A 15,087-nucleotide genomic window follows, 5' to 3' on the forward strand; every position below is an offset into this window, starting at 1 on the left:
TCGCATGTATTTCAATTTAAACTGATTACAAGTGCAAATAGGCTATTAACTTTTGATACCTATGATTAGAATATTTAGTTTCTCACTTGTCATGTTTTTTAAAAGAAGGTTTCCCCTCTTTAACCCTCAGACATTAGGATTACAGTACTGACCCCCTAAGTCAGAACAAAGACCATAGTGTGAGTAAAAAAGCAATCAGATGCCTTCAGACAGAATATTGTAGGAGCTCATGAGTCTGGTGATGAATTGTAAGAGGTTTCAAAAAGTTAAAAAATATAAATCCCAGTGGAAACGATATAATTCACAAGTGGGCTATGTTATTCAAACCTAGTGCTACTAATGGCAACAAAACAAAACAGAAAGCTTTTTTTTTTTTTTTAAAGTATCTTGTGAGTTTAACACAACATATTTCTCTTATTTTGCCTTTTCTTTCAGTTTCCAGAGCTACAATATGTGCCTGAAACAAAAACTTAAAAATCTAGGTTTCTGTTTCATAAGAACTGTTAGGAGTTATTATTAAATTACGTTAATAGCTGACCACAACCCCAAACTGTCAGTTTTGGCCCAGACCTTCAGCTCTCTGTAGAAAACTGAAGCTTTCGTTTTATAGAAAGCTGAAGATAAAGAGACATTTTATTTAAGCATAAAAATGACTGTTCGCAAACATCCAAATCACCATAAAAATTATTTTGTTAGAGACAATAAAACAAACAAACAAACTAAACAAACAGACAAACAAAAAAAGTTCAGTTTTCGAATAGGATTTTGAAGAGGACTACTGTAGATAGTGGGCATGACCAACCATTTTCCAACTTAAGATGAGATAGATCTTTTCAAAATTACTTCAACAACTTTTGCAATGATTATTGCACATTTTCTCGCTTTTTTTTAATATTTTGTCTTTTATTTGTGTTTTAGTTAAACTCTATAAGATAAATGTCATGCTGAAGGTAAAAAAAAATATATTCAGATAGTACTTTATATATTTTTTTTATATTAAAATGCTACATTTTATATTATATATATATTTTTTTAACATCACAAGAGAAGTTATTTGTACACTTACACTGAGGTAGATATAAAACAAAATCGATCAAATTAACTATTAAAACTGGAGAGTTGAATGAACTGGCTGTTGTTGGGAACGGTGCCAAATGAGTCGAATCCCGGAAACGAAACGTAATTCCAACTACCTGTTTGACCGTATTCATGTCTATGTGTTTGACAGCCAAGATAGACCCTTTTAGTGGCGCATGCGCATGGGGCTAGTCCCGAATGACAACTGCACCACATAACGGACAAACAGTCGGCACAGGAGCCGATGCTAACGCAGAAAGACTTAAGTCTCAGGTTAAGAACTCGTCTTACTCGGAGAACGTTATGAGGTAGATAGTTAAAATTTGAAATAAACCAGCTTTGGATGGAACAGACAGGCGCTGCCACCGTGAAAATGGACCAGGAGTTTGAAGACATGGACTCCAAAGGCCGGTGGCAGAAGCTTTACTCAGTAAGTGTGTTAGCATGTGTTAGCTAGCACAGAGCTAAGTCGGTTTGTACGGAGAGCGCGCATTTTATTTGGCTGCATACACAAACTTTGACGCTGTAGTCAATGTTTTCACTTTTTGTCTGGTCTTATTTGTGACTCTTTTCTGCTCCAAGCTGATAAAGTAACTCTCACATGACGCCGTAATATCAACTTAATGTTTTGACACAAAGACTAAACTCAGCGTAAGGGGTTTAGCTCTTTATAATTAACTGCATAAAGTTTTCTCTTTAACCTCTAATATACACGGTCGACCTTATGATTTCGTGTGTGTAGCTCCGTCATTGGATCATTATTGGAAGATCATTTTTATGTCCTCCGCTTTACTGTAATCCAGCTCCTGTTTTGTTTACAGTCAGCGTTGACTGGTAGATTATTTACATTGATCATAGTTAATAATCACCGTACTTAAAAGTATAACCTGAAAACGAAAAGATTAAAAGTTGTATTTTGTTTCTCTGATTACTCAGGGTTAAAAAAGGTTAACTTTCAGTTTAGTTTACTTATACTGCGCTAATTAACAACAAAGGCAGTTTGCAGGTCAAAAAGTCTAATGTTTATCCAGTTATCTAGAATCGGAGTTTGTCCAAGTTTGATTTATCTTATTGAAACTCACTACAACACAGTCCAAATGTGTAGTCACATTAAGGTCTAAGCAATTTTATTGCAGTTTAATCCTGATTATAGAATAGTAGAATAATCCTTTATTTGTCCCCCAGTGGTGGAATACATGTACAATACTGTAAAAGCGTTGGTACTAGGCTAGGGTAGGAGATGTTGTGTCTTCAAGATACACCGGCACACCACCGATCTGTTGGCAGGCCTGTCAACTAGCATGCAGGGACACATGAGAAAAGTCTGGATTGTCTTGAGTCTGGGGTAAGAAGTGGTAGATGACAATCCCTTGATGAATGGAGTGACCAAGTAATTTCTGTCAGTAACAACTTCCTCACCAATCTCCCTGAGGTTTTAGGTTTTTATCACCAAGTTATTTTTTTCTGGAAAACCAATTCAAGTGGTAAAATATATTATTATTTGCAAGCCGCCTAGTCAAAATAAGTTGAGAATACCAGTTGTTGAAAAGTTTGTCTGGCTAAGGAAGCCCAGCCGATTGTGTCAAGTCATCTAACTGTGTTTACACAACAATCTGTGAACTTTGTTGAACCAGTGTGTGACCTATGCATAGGAAAATGTAGCAGCGCAGCTTCAGAGGAAAAAAATTAGAACAATTAACCATGACTCATCCCATCAATAATAAAAAAAACCCCATTAAAGATCAGTGACTTAAAAATTAAATGTGTAGGGCTGACTATAGCAATATTTAGCAACACTTAAGATGATATATCCACACAATTTCATTAAAAAAGTATTATGAAGGCTTAATGTTCTGATCTTGCCATGATCATTCAGCAAATGTTCTACCCTTTTCCCAAGTAAAATAACTAATTGATTTATTAATAGCTTTTCAGCAATATTCCTATTTTTTCTCATTTAAACGCAACACGAAACAAAATTGTTCTATGGAAAAAAGGAATTTAGCTAACTTTCAATTTCATTCTATTGTGAAATCTAAATTAGGATTAAAAACCATTTTCAATTCTTTGAGGGACAGCAGACTTTGTTTAGGCTAGAAATTAAAATGTATAATTTTTGGGAATTAAAGTGCTAAACATTAACAAAGAGATTGAATGCTTGGTGGGGTAAAAAAATGGATTCAACTTTGACTTTGTGCCCCTGCTATGTTGCTATTACATTTTTAAAAAAGCAAATGATCATCTTTTTTTTGTTTTATCTCTGTTACAACTAGAAAAATAAAGTTATTTATAATAATAGTGCTACAAAACTCGAATTGACAAGGTAAATTATGATGCATTATTTGCATTCCTCGGTTTTAAACCTTTGATCTTCTTTCTAGGAAATCAGGAATCAATCCCACGAGTGCTCTTACAAAGTGGCAAAGTATCCAGAAAATCGCAACCGAAACAGATACAGAGATGTCAGTCCATGTGGGTAAACATTTGCGTTTCCTGTTCCAGCCTGTTGCGAAGTCTGCCAATTTACAACTAGTAGTAAAATATTTTCCTTCCGCTACTTTTCCTCCCTGCAGTTGATCACAGTCGGGTCAAGCTGGAGAACGCAGAAAACGACTACATCAACGCCAGTCTAGTGGTGATGGAAGACGCCCAAAGAAGTTACATTTTAACACAGGCAAGTAAAAGCAGTGGGAACAATCAAGCAAAAAAAGTCATTGTGGTGTTCAAAGAACCAATTTATGTCTGTTTTATTTGTAGACATATTTACAATGACCCTCACTGTTAATAATTTGTTGACTTTTTAAGTAGTTTTATTCAACAAATAAAATATATAAAGACTTTTACCACAAAATCTTTTAGCGTGTTTGTGCTCTAGCCTTTCTTTGGGGTTAGGTTATTTCCTGAAATGACAAAAGCATGCATAACTATAGTTGATTTTCACCACTCTGCTGTAATTATGCAAAAAGAAATTAATGTAATAGCAAAGTTTTTATTTGGAATTTTTACTTTTTTTTTTATTCAAATACATTATATCTCTAGTTAGACCTGAGACGAGAAACGTACAGAAATTAAGCACTGTGTATTTGCTATAAAAGGAAGTTCAGTTTATGAATAGAAAAAGGCAAGGTAATTATTTTCTATGGTTATTTGCATCCTTATCTCTTTCTCTGCTGCTGTGGAAAAAAGATGCTTGCTTTAATACTTTTTCCAGAGTTTTGGTTTAGCGGGAAATATTTTGAAAAATAACTGTATTTTTATAAAGATGAAAACTATGAATTTTAAAACATTAATTTCAATAGGCTCAGCCACTCCACAACATTCATGCATACTATGCATTTGCATAGTAATCAGAAGGCATGCTTCAATCGTGTTACTCTGAACCTTTTTCCAGCAAAGCCTAATTGCCTGGAACCCTTAATTTTCATTAGGGGGGAAGTTGTGTGAAATTTGACTGCAATGCTGTTTATGCAGATTACATGCAGGGGGGCTGTAAAACATTCCCTGCGCAGTTTGAAATCCTGAAATGTTGCCTTGACTATGGTAAATTTGTTCATTTTAAAAAATGAGAAAAGGTCTATTCCAGTTAAATTTACCAAAAGCATAATAGTTATGAGTCTGAGTTTAAATCGGGATGACTAAATTATAATGCTTATATAAGGATGAGCCAACTGAAGACTCGGGGTAATTCAAAAAGTGGCTGTATTTTGGTTAAACTTCTACAAAGGTAATCTATTTTTATCCTTGTAAATGCAGTGGAAACAGATGGGGCCCCTCAAAAAGCCCCTAAAGTTAAAATACTGCTGCTACATGTTAAGCAGCCAACTAGAGAAGTTAATGGCGTTGCTTACTGGAGAAACATTGCATGCAACTGTGCTGTTTGTTTTGTCCACAGGGCCCCCTCAAGAACACTTGCGGCCACTTTTGGCTCATGATCTGGGAGCAGAAGACGAAGGCGGTCATCATGCTCAACAGGGTCATAGAGAAAGGATCAGTGAGTACTGGATGGGAAAAAAAAAAGCATTCAACACCGGTACTCGGATATGTGCTGAAATGCTAAACAGACCACAGCACGAGTGGTTGCACCATTACCATTGAATGATTAGTTTTACACAGTGAGTTACTGACCCACAGCATCCTTTAAAGTGCCATCCATCCATCACTTATATGTCTGCTTTAAAGTGGCCCCGAATTTAGTGTAGGGAAGTATGGATTTTTATAATAAAAGTGCAGGAATCATGTTTTTATGAATACACTTTATCAGCAGATTATTGTTTAACCAACGACAGAAAGATGTAGTGTGTTTGTGATGAAAGCCAACCTCTTAGCCCTGTAACTCCATGATCCCGCGTTGTGCAGATTAAATACTCAAATAAACCTCTCACCAACTGCACAGCTGTGACCTCGCTTTCTGAGTAAAGCAGCTGGATTGGATCTCTCTTTGTCATGAGATTTACCGTTTCTTGGAAATGGAAGATAAAGAGCACATAGTGCACAGATAGTATGAATGCAAAAAAGCCTTTCTGTGTGTGTTTTCGGTGGTTTTTCAGCAACAAGCTCTTTTTTTTGTTGAATAATGTAATCAATTTAATCAAGCTTCATGTTCTTGTTACGTGTCTGATTAAAGACATGACCTCTGTTTTTATTTCCTGAGAAAATGGTCAAATGATTGCTCTTGTTCAAACCACTATGTTTATAGTTAGTAATTTTATTGCAGTTGAGTTGTTTTACCGTTGCTTGACATAGTTTATCCTATTATTCTAAGGGTCAAATTATCCTCCTGCTTAGTCAGATGTTTATTTTTATTTGGACAATGTCCAACCTATGTCTCTACTATTTTTATTTTTTCTTTCTGCAACAGGAAAAGTGTGCCCAGTACTGGCCGACGGCAGAGGAGAGAGAGATGGCCTTCAGAGACACACGCTTTATGGTCACACTGCTGTCAGAAGACACCAAGTCTTACTACACCACCAGAGTATTGCAGCTGCAGAATATTAATGTAGGCTGCTGCTTTATTTAGCACATATCTTTAATTTGAACTAATCCAAAGATAATATAAAGACACACTGTGTTTCCTAAATATTTTCAGAAGTGATGCATTGTTGTGATTGTCTTGCAGATCTTGCAGCATTGCAGTTTTATGATTTTAACTTTAATATTTAAGTGGTCTAAACACAACATGCTTTATAACTTTGGAGTATTTAATATTCAATCTGAATCTTGTTTTAGGTGCCATTACCTCAAAACCTTTCCAACTTGTTGTTAGTACAACAACTAACTTCAGTGTATTTAGTAGGGATTTTATGTGAAGGTGAACTTCTACCATAGCCTCAACTATTGGTACTCCTTGAATTTTTTTAACATTGCATCACACTGTTAAAAAAATTGTTGAAGCGTCTCTAATACAAGCTTCAATGTAATTAAGATAATTAAGATTTTACTGAGCAACTACGTGTTGTGAGATGGGAGGCAGATGCTGCATGGTTTTCACATTTTTAAGCATAAAAATCTTGATAGCGATACAGTATTCTGTGAAACTGGGTTTTTCTGCAGTTTCAGTTGCAAGTCTTTAGGGGTTTGACTCTACTAACTTTGTAAACCTCAATATGGAAATTTTCAACCATTTTTCTTTTAAGAATAAATCAAACTTGGACAGATCGGTTGGAAGCAGCAATGTTTAAGCATTTCCTCAGATGCTCATTTAGTTGGATTTAGGTGTGGACTTTGACTAGACTATTTCAACACATAAATCTGCATTGATATGTGCACCAACATGTTTTCTTCATTATTTAGCTTCACCTATCTTAAAAAAGAAAAAAACTAGGAAAGAAAAACTTTATATGTCCCAACTGGTGACAGATTAAAAGCACATAACGCTTTCTTTTAACTCTCATTCACCTTCTTTGTCCACTAGATGTTGATTTTGTTAATGAACAGAAGCTGAAACTTGTTGCACTTTTTTCAGCTATTTAACACGCTTCACTGAACCTCATATAACCTCACACATACTGACAGGAATCAGCACCTTAGAATCAGTGGAAACAAACAGTGGGTAGTAATTTCCCTGCTCCTAATTTTAGCTACATTCGTCTTCCTTTCACAGACGGGCGAGAAGAGAGAGATCCATCACTTTCACTACACCACGTGGCCTGATTTCGGTGTCCCTGAATCCCCGGCATCCTTCCTGAACTTCCTCTTTAAAGTGCGGGAATCTGGAGCGTTAGGGTTGGACCATGGACCGGCAGTGGTGCACTGCAGTGCTGGAATTGGACGCTCGGGGACATTCTCATTAGTAGACACATGCCTTGTTCTTGTAAGTGCATTTGCTTCCTCCCCCCCCTTTGGTCTGTACGTCCTCTGAGGGAATAAATGTTTATTTTATTTGCACTATCACATCAACCAGCAGCAGTTCTTCCTATAATGTGTTGCTGTGTCTGCACACTTTGTCTTATATGCTTGCAAACTGCCAGGAAAATAGCATTCTGCTTTTCTAATATATATTCAGTTGGAAATCCATGCATTTACCTTAATGTGGTAAGTTTTAACCCAAAGCAGTCGCCCAGCTTGCTTATGAAACTTTCTGTTAAATTTAGTCATATTTTACATAAAAGTTTCTATAATAAAACAAGGTCGAATTTAGAGTTTTTCATTTAGATGTCAATATTTGAGTACATCTTAATTCCTTCCAAATGGGACAAAAAGATTGTTTTGTAATCTGTGTATCCAATCTGAAATCGTTGCTGCCTCTTAGTCACACACTTGAAAAATCACGCCATGAATATGGGAATCGACTGCTGGAAACTCAGTTACACTATTCTTATTCAACCTGCAATAGGAACTTGTATTGCAGCTGCCTTAAAACATCTAATCTTCTTCATATCTAGTCAAAAAAATGTGACCATGTGCTTTGATGAACCATTCATATCTTTTGACCTTTTCCCATTTAGCTACATTACTTGAGCTTATTTAATTGAGATTTTATGTGATAAAGCAAATTATAAATTGTTCACATAGCGCATTCTTCAAATTGTTCTTCACATTTGCGCACTAAATCCTTGTAAGCCTGGCTTTTGCTTCGAATATTGCTATCTATCTTAGCTTTGCACAGCTACAGATTGATTTTGTCATTCATTACATTTTATAAAATGCCTCCAGACACCTCTTGATTACTTTTCTCATTAGTGCTCTCTTTGCCCAGCCTGTTAATTCAGGTGGACGGCCCCGACTTGGTTGGTTTGCAGTTTTACTTTTCTATTTCCATTCTCAGATGATGGATTGAATCGCGCTCCATGAGGTCTCTAAAAGTTTGCAATATTGTTTTCCAACTTGAACCCGATTTTAACGTCTCTGCAACTTTATCCCTCACCTGTCTGCTCTGTTCCTTGGTCTTTATGAGGTTTTCTTTCTGAGTGGTTCTTTATCAAATCTCTTGTTATAAGAAAAAACACTTTTGATTTTAATAGTTAGACTGCCAGTATCAGTCTTCCTCCACAGGGAACTGTAAACTCTTTGTTGCGAGGTGCTTGCTCTATTTTAATTGCTATAACCAACTGAGAAATCCACATTCATATGAGAGTTCCTGTTTAGACAATGCAGAACACAGAAAATCAGGAAGTCACCAGAGAAAGTTCCTCCATAAAAGCTGAGCCAAGTTGTGTTGCTTTTTCTTCTAGATGGACAAACGGAAAGATCCGTTGTCAGTGGACATCAAGAACATCCTTTTAAAGATGAGGAAGTACCGCATGGGTCTGATCCAGACTCCCGAACAGCTGCGCTTCTCCTACATGGCTGTCCTTGAAGGAGCAAAGTTCATCATGGGCGACTCTTCTGTGCAGGTACGACTCATACTCATACACCCCAACTTATGATTTGTTTAATTTTCAGGTGTTGGTTTTTACTATCCATTTTAATTATATGTAATATTTGAGATATATTGTTTGCAGTTCAATAAACATATTCTTTCTATCAGTGAATTTTTAGTTGGAAGTAAAAGTACACTGCCTGGGGCAAAAAAAAAAAAAAGGAAAAGGTTGCTTCCTGAATTTAGCTAAGCAAATGGGGACTAACCTTCTTCTAGGCAATACACAAATTATCAACAATTAAGTGTTTTAGTGTCTTATTTTGTCACCTGTATTCATCCAGGCCAACTCTTTGACATTTATTAACTTCCTCTCTTCCATATTTTTTCACCGGTAGAACCAATGGCGTGTGTTGTCTGAGGAAGATCAGGAGCCGTCCTCGGAGTCTCCGCCCTCCTCCGAGCCTCAGGCCCGGTGTCCACCGGAGCGACACAATGGGACCCAGAGAGGAGGTCAGCAGGAGGAGGCAGAGGACTACAGACAGGACAGCAGAGTTCCTACTCAGTCTTCCTGCAAGGAACAGGAGCTGGATGGCAGCACAACACAGTCAGTATCATATATATGCAGTTTCATTCGGCACTAATAAACGATGCTCAAACATCTTAATGGAAATAAATGTATCTCATAATTTATGAAAAATTAGACCAAAAGTTGAACTTTATCTTCCCATTGAACAAGAGTTAAGCTAATGCCAAATCTCTAATATCTATTTGTTAAAACACTAAGATTCTGCTATAGAACAGGAGGGGAAAAAGAGTGCCTCCTTCATGGTCCTGAATCGAGATTTGGACTTTCACTCAGCTCCCACGGTTTCGTTTTTCACCTGGATTAGGTGTAACGGGTTTTGTTCACTGGAAAGCCTGAGGGACGTTCCTCACTTTAGATTCAGAATGGAAAAAAGAATCTGGTGCAACTAAACACTTAAGTTTGCAAACTTGGTGTAAACTCAAAAACATTTATCACAACCAAATTTGGAGAAGTTCATCAGGCTTTTCGTCAAAGGCTTTGTCTGGAGAATGAGTCGTCAAGAAATGCTAATCACCCAATCAGAATTCCACTGGACAATGCTGCAACAGAGGTCCAATAAAAAAAAATGGGTTATTGGATTTTGGTCGTGTTGTTTTTTTTTGCTACTGCACTTTATTTAGACAAGAGACACACCAATCAATCCTTCAAAATAAAACCATCTCCAACTCTAATCTTTCTACTGAATAAAGAGACATTTCACATTCATATTCAACAGATTTATCCATGTTTACTTTACCTAATCATGGATAATTCAAAAGAAAATTCATTTATACACAAATATACACACACCATGCTTTATGTATTTTGCCAATGTATAAATTGGCAAAAAATGGTATCAATTACATAAAACATAGTTGCAAATGTCCAGGGTATTCAGACATGACTCTTTCAGTCAATAAAGGATGATTTGGAGTTACTTGGTGAAGGCAGTAAATTCTGTACTCTGTGCATAAAAGTAATTAGAAAGACGTCACTAAACCAATTTTCATCTCTTTTTTTTTTACGCAGCAAACGACGCAGAGAAGATAACATGTCCAAATCTGTCAACACCAAAACACCCCAAGGCAAGTCCAGGTCAACCGACTCGGACAGGAAGAGGAAAAGGTGATTAAATCTTGAGGTTCAAACCACTTTATGTTTCTTTTGCATTTATTCAGAACCTTGTGCAATTTCTAATAAATGTCCAGTGCAAAGTTAGATATAAAACATGTAGATGAAGAAGACAGTGAGATCCTGTCCATCATATCTGTTGAAAGAAGGCTGATGCATAAAATCTGCATTTCTGCAAAATCTGCTATTGTGCAGATTTATTTATTTGTTTATTTATTTGAAGAAGAAAGAGTCCTGATGAGATTTCTTCAGTTTACTGGTGTCTCAGTGTTGTTGTCCTAGAAAGACTTACAGTTAGACCTGATGGAGCATTTACTCTGATGACAGCACAGCGTCGAAGTCACTTCTGAGAAGCCTCCCTTTGTTGTGTGATATGTCGGCGGTGTTCCAGTAAGAGCAGCGTGAAAGTGCAATCGTTTCTGATCAGGTCTCACTCTCCTGTTGTGGTTTTCCTGGACAGTTTGGGGTGTATTTGCTGCACATGACGAGACATTTCCTGTCCGGTGGGGGGCAGCCTGTCTTTACTCCCCTCTGAGACAGAAACGACCACGAGGAGAACGTTTAGAGGAGGAACTTTATCCACACCTTGTGAAAACGATCAGCCACTTTTGTACCTGGAGGTGTGTGTGTGCGGGTGTGCGTGTGTGTGTGTGTGTGTGTGTGTGTGTGTGTGTGGCTGTGTGGTTTGGAGTTGTGGCTGCTCTTCAGCATGGTGTGTGTATATTTGTGTTCACTTGTGGTTAATGCTTTGTGAAACTGAAATGTCAGGCTGAACTAAACCAAAGCGAGATGCAAATGTGTTGAACATAGGAACGTTTTAATTGTGCCTTTTTTTTTGTAAGCAGAATTAATTTATGGTAATTCATGTGAAAGTACAAATTTAGTGATGTGATCGACAGAATCCACAATGTAGTTATGTAAAAAGAAGAAGAGGAGATCATTTCTGAACAAATCACTTTTCTTTTGCTGCTGCTGCTTCTAACATTCAGTTATAGTTTCTTGAGTCTCAGCATGTTTCGCTTAAACTGTGAGATGCTTTTCTGAATGTATGATTTTTATTTTTTTTGTTATTTTTAGATTAGTATGAAAAGCTTAAAGCTTCTTTGTATACTTTTGTTCTGAGTCAAAACAAAGTGCCTGTTCATACACTAGCTTCTTACGTTGGCATTGACACATCACTTCCCATTTTCTTTTTGTATTCATGTCATTAAACAATATCAAGGGAGTTTAGTTGTTGATGTAGTTAAGTACCTTCATAAATTACAGAGGCATAAAAATACATTTGAGTTTTAATTTAGATGTATATTCTTGTAGATGTAGTTCTTTTCCAAGTTTGGACCAGTTGACTTCTACAAATTAACTCATAAATGACCTCCTACTGGTACATATTATTTATTTGAGTCATACAGTCACATTTTCTGTACAGTTGACTCTGAGCAGGTTGTAGAAAGTATGAGACGACTCATTTTTCAGTTTGGTACAATTTGTCTAAAATTGGAAACGTTCATAGAGGAAAAATGATTAACATTTGCTGCTGAACAAAACCCTCAGGTTTCCTTCACATGGCTTCAGATGGCAACCATGGGGATCTTTTGTTTTTGTCTCCTGCTTATCCGTGATCAGGTCAGAGGCACAAGTCCAGGACCGTCCAAGACTCCAAATAATTCAGATTAGAATAGAGTAGGAATGAGCTTTATTTTCCCTCAGCTGGGAAATCCAGATTTTCCAGCAGCAAAGTGACGGGCAACTCAAAACATGCAGGTTCACACAAATACAGAAGTATGCAAACAGAAAGTAAGAATATGAGATTACAGTGGAGGGAAATTTACAGCATCAGAAAAAAATTTGTGATTTTTAGAAATGCTATGATTCAAATAAATGTGAAACTGAATAGAACTGATGGAAACAAGTACAATATGTACCTTTGTGTTTATAAAAAAAAGTCTACAATAAATGGAAAAGTTATGCAAATAACAGATTGGATGTAAAAATGTTGGTAGATTTGAGGGCAGTGATGGTTATAAAGCCAAGCAGCTGCTGGGAGGAAGGATCTGTGATTACGTTCTTTTGTGCACCAAGGATTCAGCAATGCATTAACTTCAATTTTCTAAAATCTATAAGAAATACGTTGGCACATTATTACACCTTTTTATTGTGCCTTTATTCTCTACATAATAAATAAAGATCTTTTTACCCACCAAAGGGTTTTTGCACAAAATGTTCACTGTATTCAAAGAAATTCAACAAAACCTGTTAAGTTAAAACAATTAAAACGATTCTGAGCTTATTATTGGTTAGTTTTTCACAAGCAGAAATCTGATGATTATCTGTTATTAGCGATAACATTTCCTGTTATCCGTGATCAGGAAATGATCAAGGATCACTGTTACGTTTGCTGCCCTGCAAGATTTCGCTCCACGTGCACAAGCTAACTAAGCCTGAACAGAAGAGAATCAGTTTTTCTCAGGAAAATGTCGCCCATCTGTCTCTGAATATATGCATAATTACCTGAAAGGTGATCACTGTTTAAGCTGTCGTCACTTGTTTTGTTTTTAAGCTCTTTGGGGGCCTTGGAAAGTCGACAGCATTGCTGCCAAAGGCAATACATCCACACTAGGATGAGGATCAGGTCATTATTTAGTGTTTGTAATTATTCACGAGGTTAATTTATAACTGAAAAGTCATATTTTTGTTTATAGCTTTCCTAAATACACTTAATATTTACAGCACATACTTCAAAATTTAGCTCTGGTACGTGAACGCACCGTATCTCAATCTCGTTTAATTTGTTATCTGTATGGACGTAAAGTCCATACAGTTGCCAGCTTTGTCCCCAATAAATTAAATGATGAATATGTGATAACACAGTAAAAAGCTTATTGTATCTTTACTATTTAGTAATGAGGAACAAAAATATTGTTTTCAGATGTAGAAATGTACATTTAAGTGTGACATGCATTTGTTTTTAGCCCCCATTACTAAATGTGGGCATTTATCTTTGATAAATATTCATTTATTATTTTCACAAAAAATTACAATGAATTATTATTAGTTCTCCGTTTGGTCAATGAGTGCATCAATAAATTTGAAAATATAAAATGTAATTATTGTTTGCTGCTTAATGACACAAATCACACTTTCATTGGTCTCCTGAAGAATATTACACATGGGTATGTTTGGGGTTATTATTGCTGTGCTCCTAAAAAAAGTTATTTTTATTTTGATAAAACTTTAAGTCCATACTTTGATGCCTCTAAAATAAATTGCAGTACAATCAGTTTTCCTTAGAGAAGCCACTTAATTAGCTGTGAAATTTTCTGTATAATTACTCTATCCTGTGAAGAATAAAAACCAGCAGGAAGACAGCAGAAGTTAAAAGCAGGTCACCAACAACATCCTGACCCATCAATGTCTTAAATACTGAAAATACTAAACCAGGTGTCCATTTTCTCCACAATTTTTGCGCTGCTTTGCGTCTGTCAGACCATCAAAATGGAAATGCTCAGATAATCTGCAGTGCTGAGTGGGATGCTTCTGTTTAAAGTGTGAAATTCTGCTTTTAATTCATCTAATACGACTCTCTGCACGTCTCGCACGATTGAAGTGATTCAAAGCAAGCATCCGAAACGTCACAGCGGTCTGAGTTTCTTTTCCACTTTGTGTTTCTTGTGACAGGATGAAAACCAGCGACTGCTAACCAGCTCCACCTGAGTTCGGCTCCGGCAGCGACGCCAGCCTCGGCAGGGAACTCTAGCTCTCCACCCCTCTATCCAAACCTCCGTGCTCTTCCTCCTCTTCTTTTGCCCTTTTCTTTTTTTTACGTTCGTCATGGTTTTAGTCCGGCCAAGTCCCATGTTTTCAGCAACACTCGCCTCATAACTCTTCATGTCTTTAGCTTCAGCGTTTTCCCCCAAATCCTCTCTGAAATGTTTACAGCAGACACTTTGACATTCACACAGGAGCTTTAAACCCCCTCCTCAGACCTCACCTCCGCGTTTTGCTTTTGTTGTTTTCCTCGCATTCTGACCTCTCTTATAAGACTGAACAGTAGGGGGGGGTACGCATTGCCAATTTGTAATGCTGTTCATATGTGTATTTTTAGAAAAAAAAAAAAGAAATTTTTTTCAGAGGCGAAAACAAGAGGTACTATTTTTTATAAAAAATCTACTTGAAGTTTTTAAAGGTGACGTGGGGTTTGGTATAAGACATGTACTGCCTCCTCCCCCAAGTAATAGTGGCATGATATTTCAATGATGTACATAGTGCTCTGTTGGTTTTTTAAAGATGCGTATTAAAGATATTTTTGCTTGTACAGAGAAAAATAAAGAGCTTATGTTACAGATCTTAATGCTGCAGAAAACTCATGACTTGTTCTCCTTTTGAAATTAAGTTGTCTTAAGTTTATTTAGAGTGTAAGCTCAAAATAAAACTGGTATTTTGTTTACCTACACATCTGTATTTCTCGTTTTCATTTTAAAGCAAAACATATACGAACAAAACAAAACAGTTTTCTTTT

The 15,087-nt window shown here is 36.6% G+C and overlaps 1 protein-coding gene across 2 annotated transcripts; it reads left to right on the forward strand.

Annotated features, from left to right (window-relative positions):
- Nucleotides 1-1,247: 1,247 nt before the first annotated feature.
- Nucleotides 1,248-15,019, forward strand: ptpn2b (protein tyrosine phosphatase non-receptor type 2b). 2 transcript variants are annotated; one of them, XR_003597796.1, is made up of 11 exons: nt 1,248-1,507; nt 3,459-3,549; nt 3,651-3,751; nt 4,970-5,068; nt 5,936-6,073; nt 7,178-7,387; nt 8,748-8,909; nt 9,271-9,479; nt 10,470-10,565; nt 11,032-11,191; nt 14,247-15,019. XR_003597796.1 is itself a non-coding variant. In XM_028035604.1 (10 exons), exons 1-10 carry the CDS (start codon nt 1,421-1,423, stop codon nt 14,266-14,268), a joined length of 1,215 nt encoding a protein of 404 aa, XP_027891405.1. In that variant the 5' UTR covers nt 1,250-1,420; the 3' UTR covers nt 14,269-15,019. The 2 variants fall into 2 exon arrangements, 1 of the variants encoding a protein (XP_027891405.1); XM_028035604.1 differs by lacking the exon at nt 11,032-11,191 and having other exon boundaries at nt 1,250-1,507.
- The last annotated feature ends 68 nt before the right edge of the window (nt 15,020-15,087 follow it).

The sequence above is a fragment of the Xiphophorus couchianus genome, chromosome 13 (assembly GCF_001444195.1).
Source record: "Xiphophorus couchianus chromosome 13, X_couchianus-1.0, whole genome shotgun sequence".
In the NCBI taxonomy this organism is placed as follows: domain Eukaryota; kingdom Metazoa; phylum Chordata; class Actinopteri; order Cyprinodontiformes; family Poeciliidae; genus Xiphophorus; species Xiphophorus couchianus.

Excerpts from the sequence above, each read along its gene's own strand:
- ptpn2b (XM_028035604.1), top strand. The coding sequence starts at position 1,421 with ATGGAACAGACAGGCGCTGCCACCGTGAAAATGGACCAGGAGTTTGAA. Across the intron at positions 8,910-9,270 it reads TGGGCGACTCTTCTGTGCAG|AACCAATGGCGTGTGTTGTC; the intron begins GTACGACTCATA and ends TTTCACCGGTAG. Across the intron at positions 10,566-14,246 it reads TCGGACAGGAAGAGGAAAAG|GATGAAAACCAGCGACTGCT; the intron begins GTGATTAAATCT and ends TTCTTGTGACAG.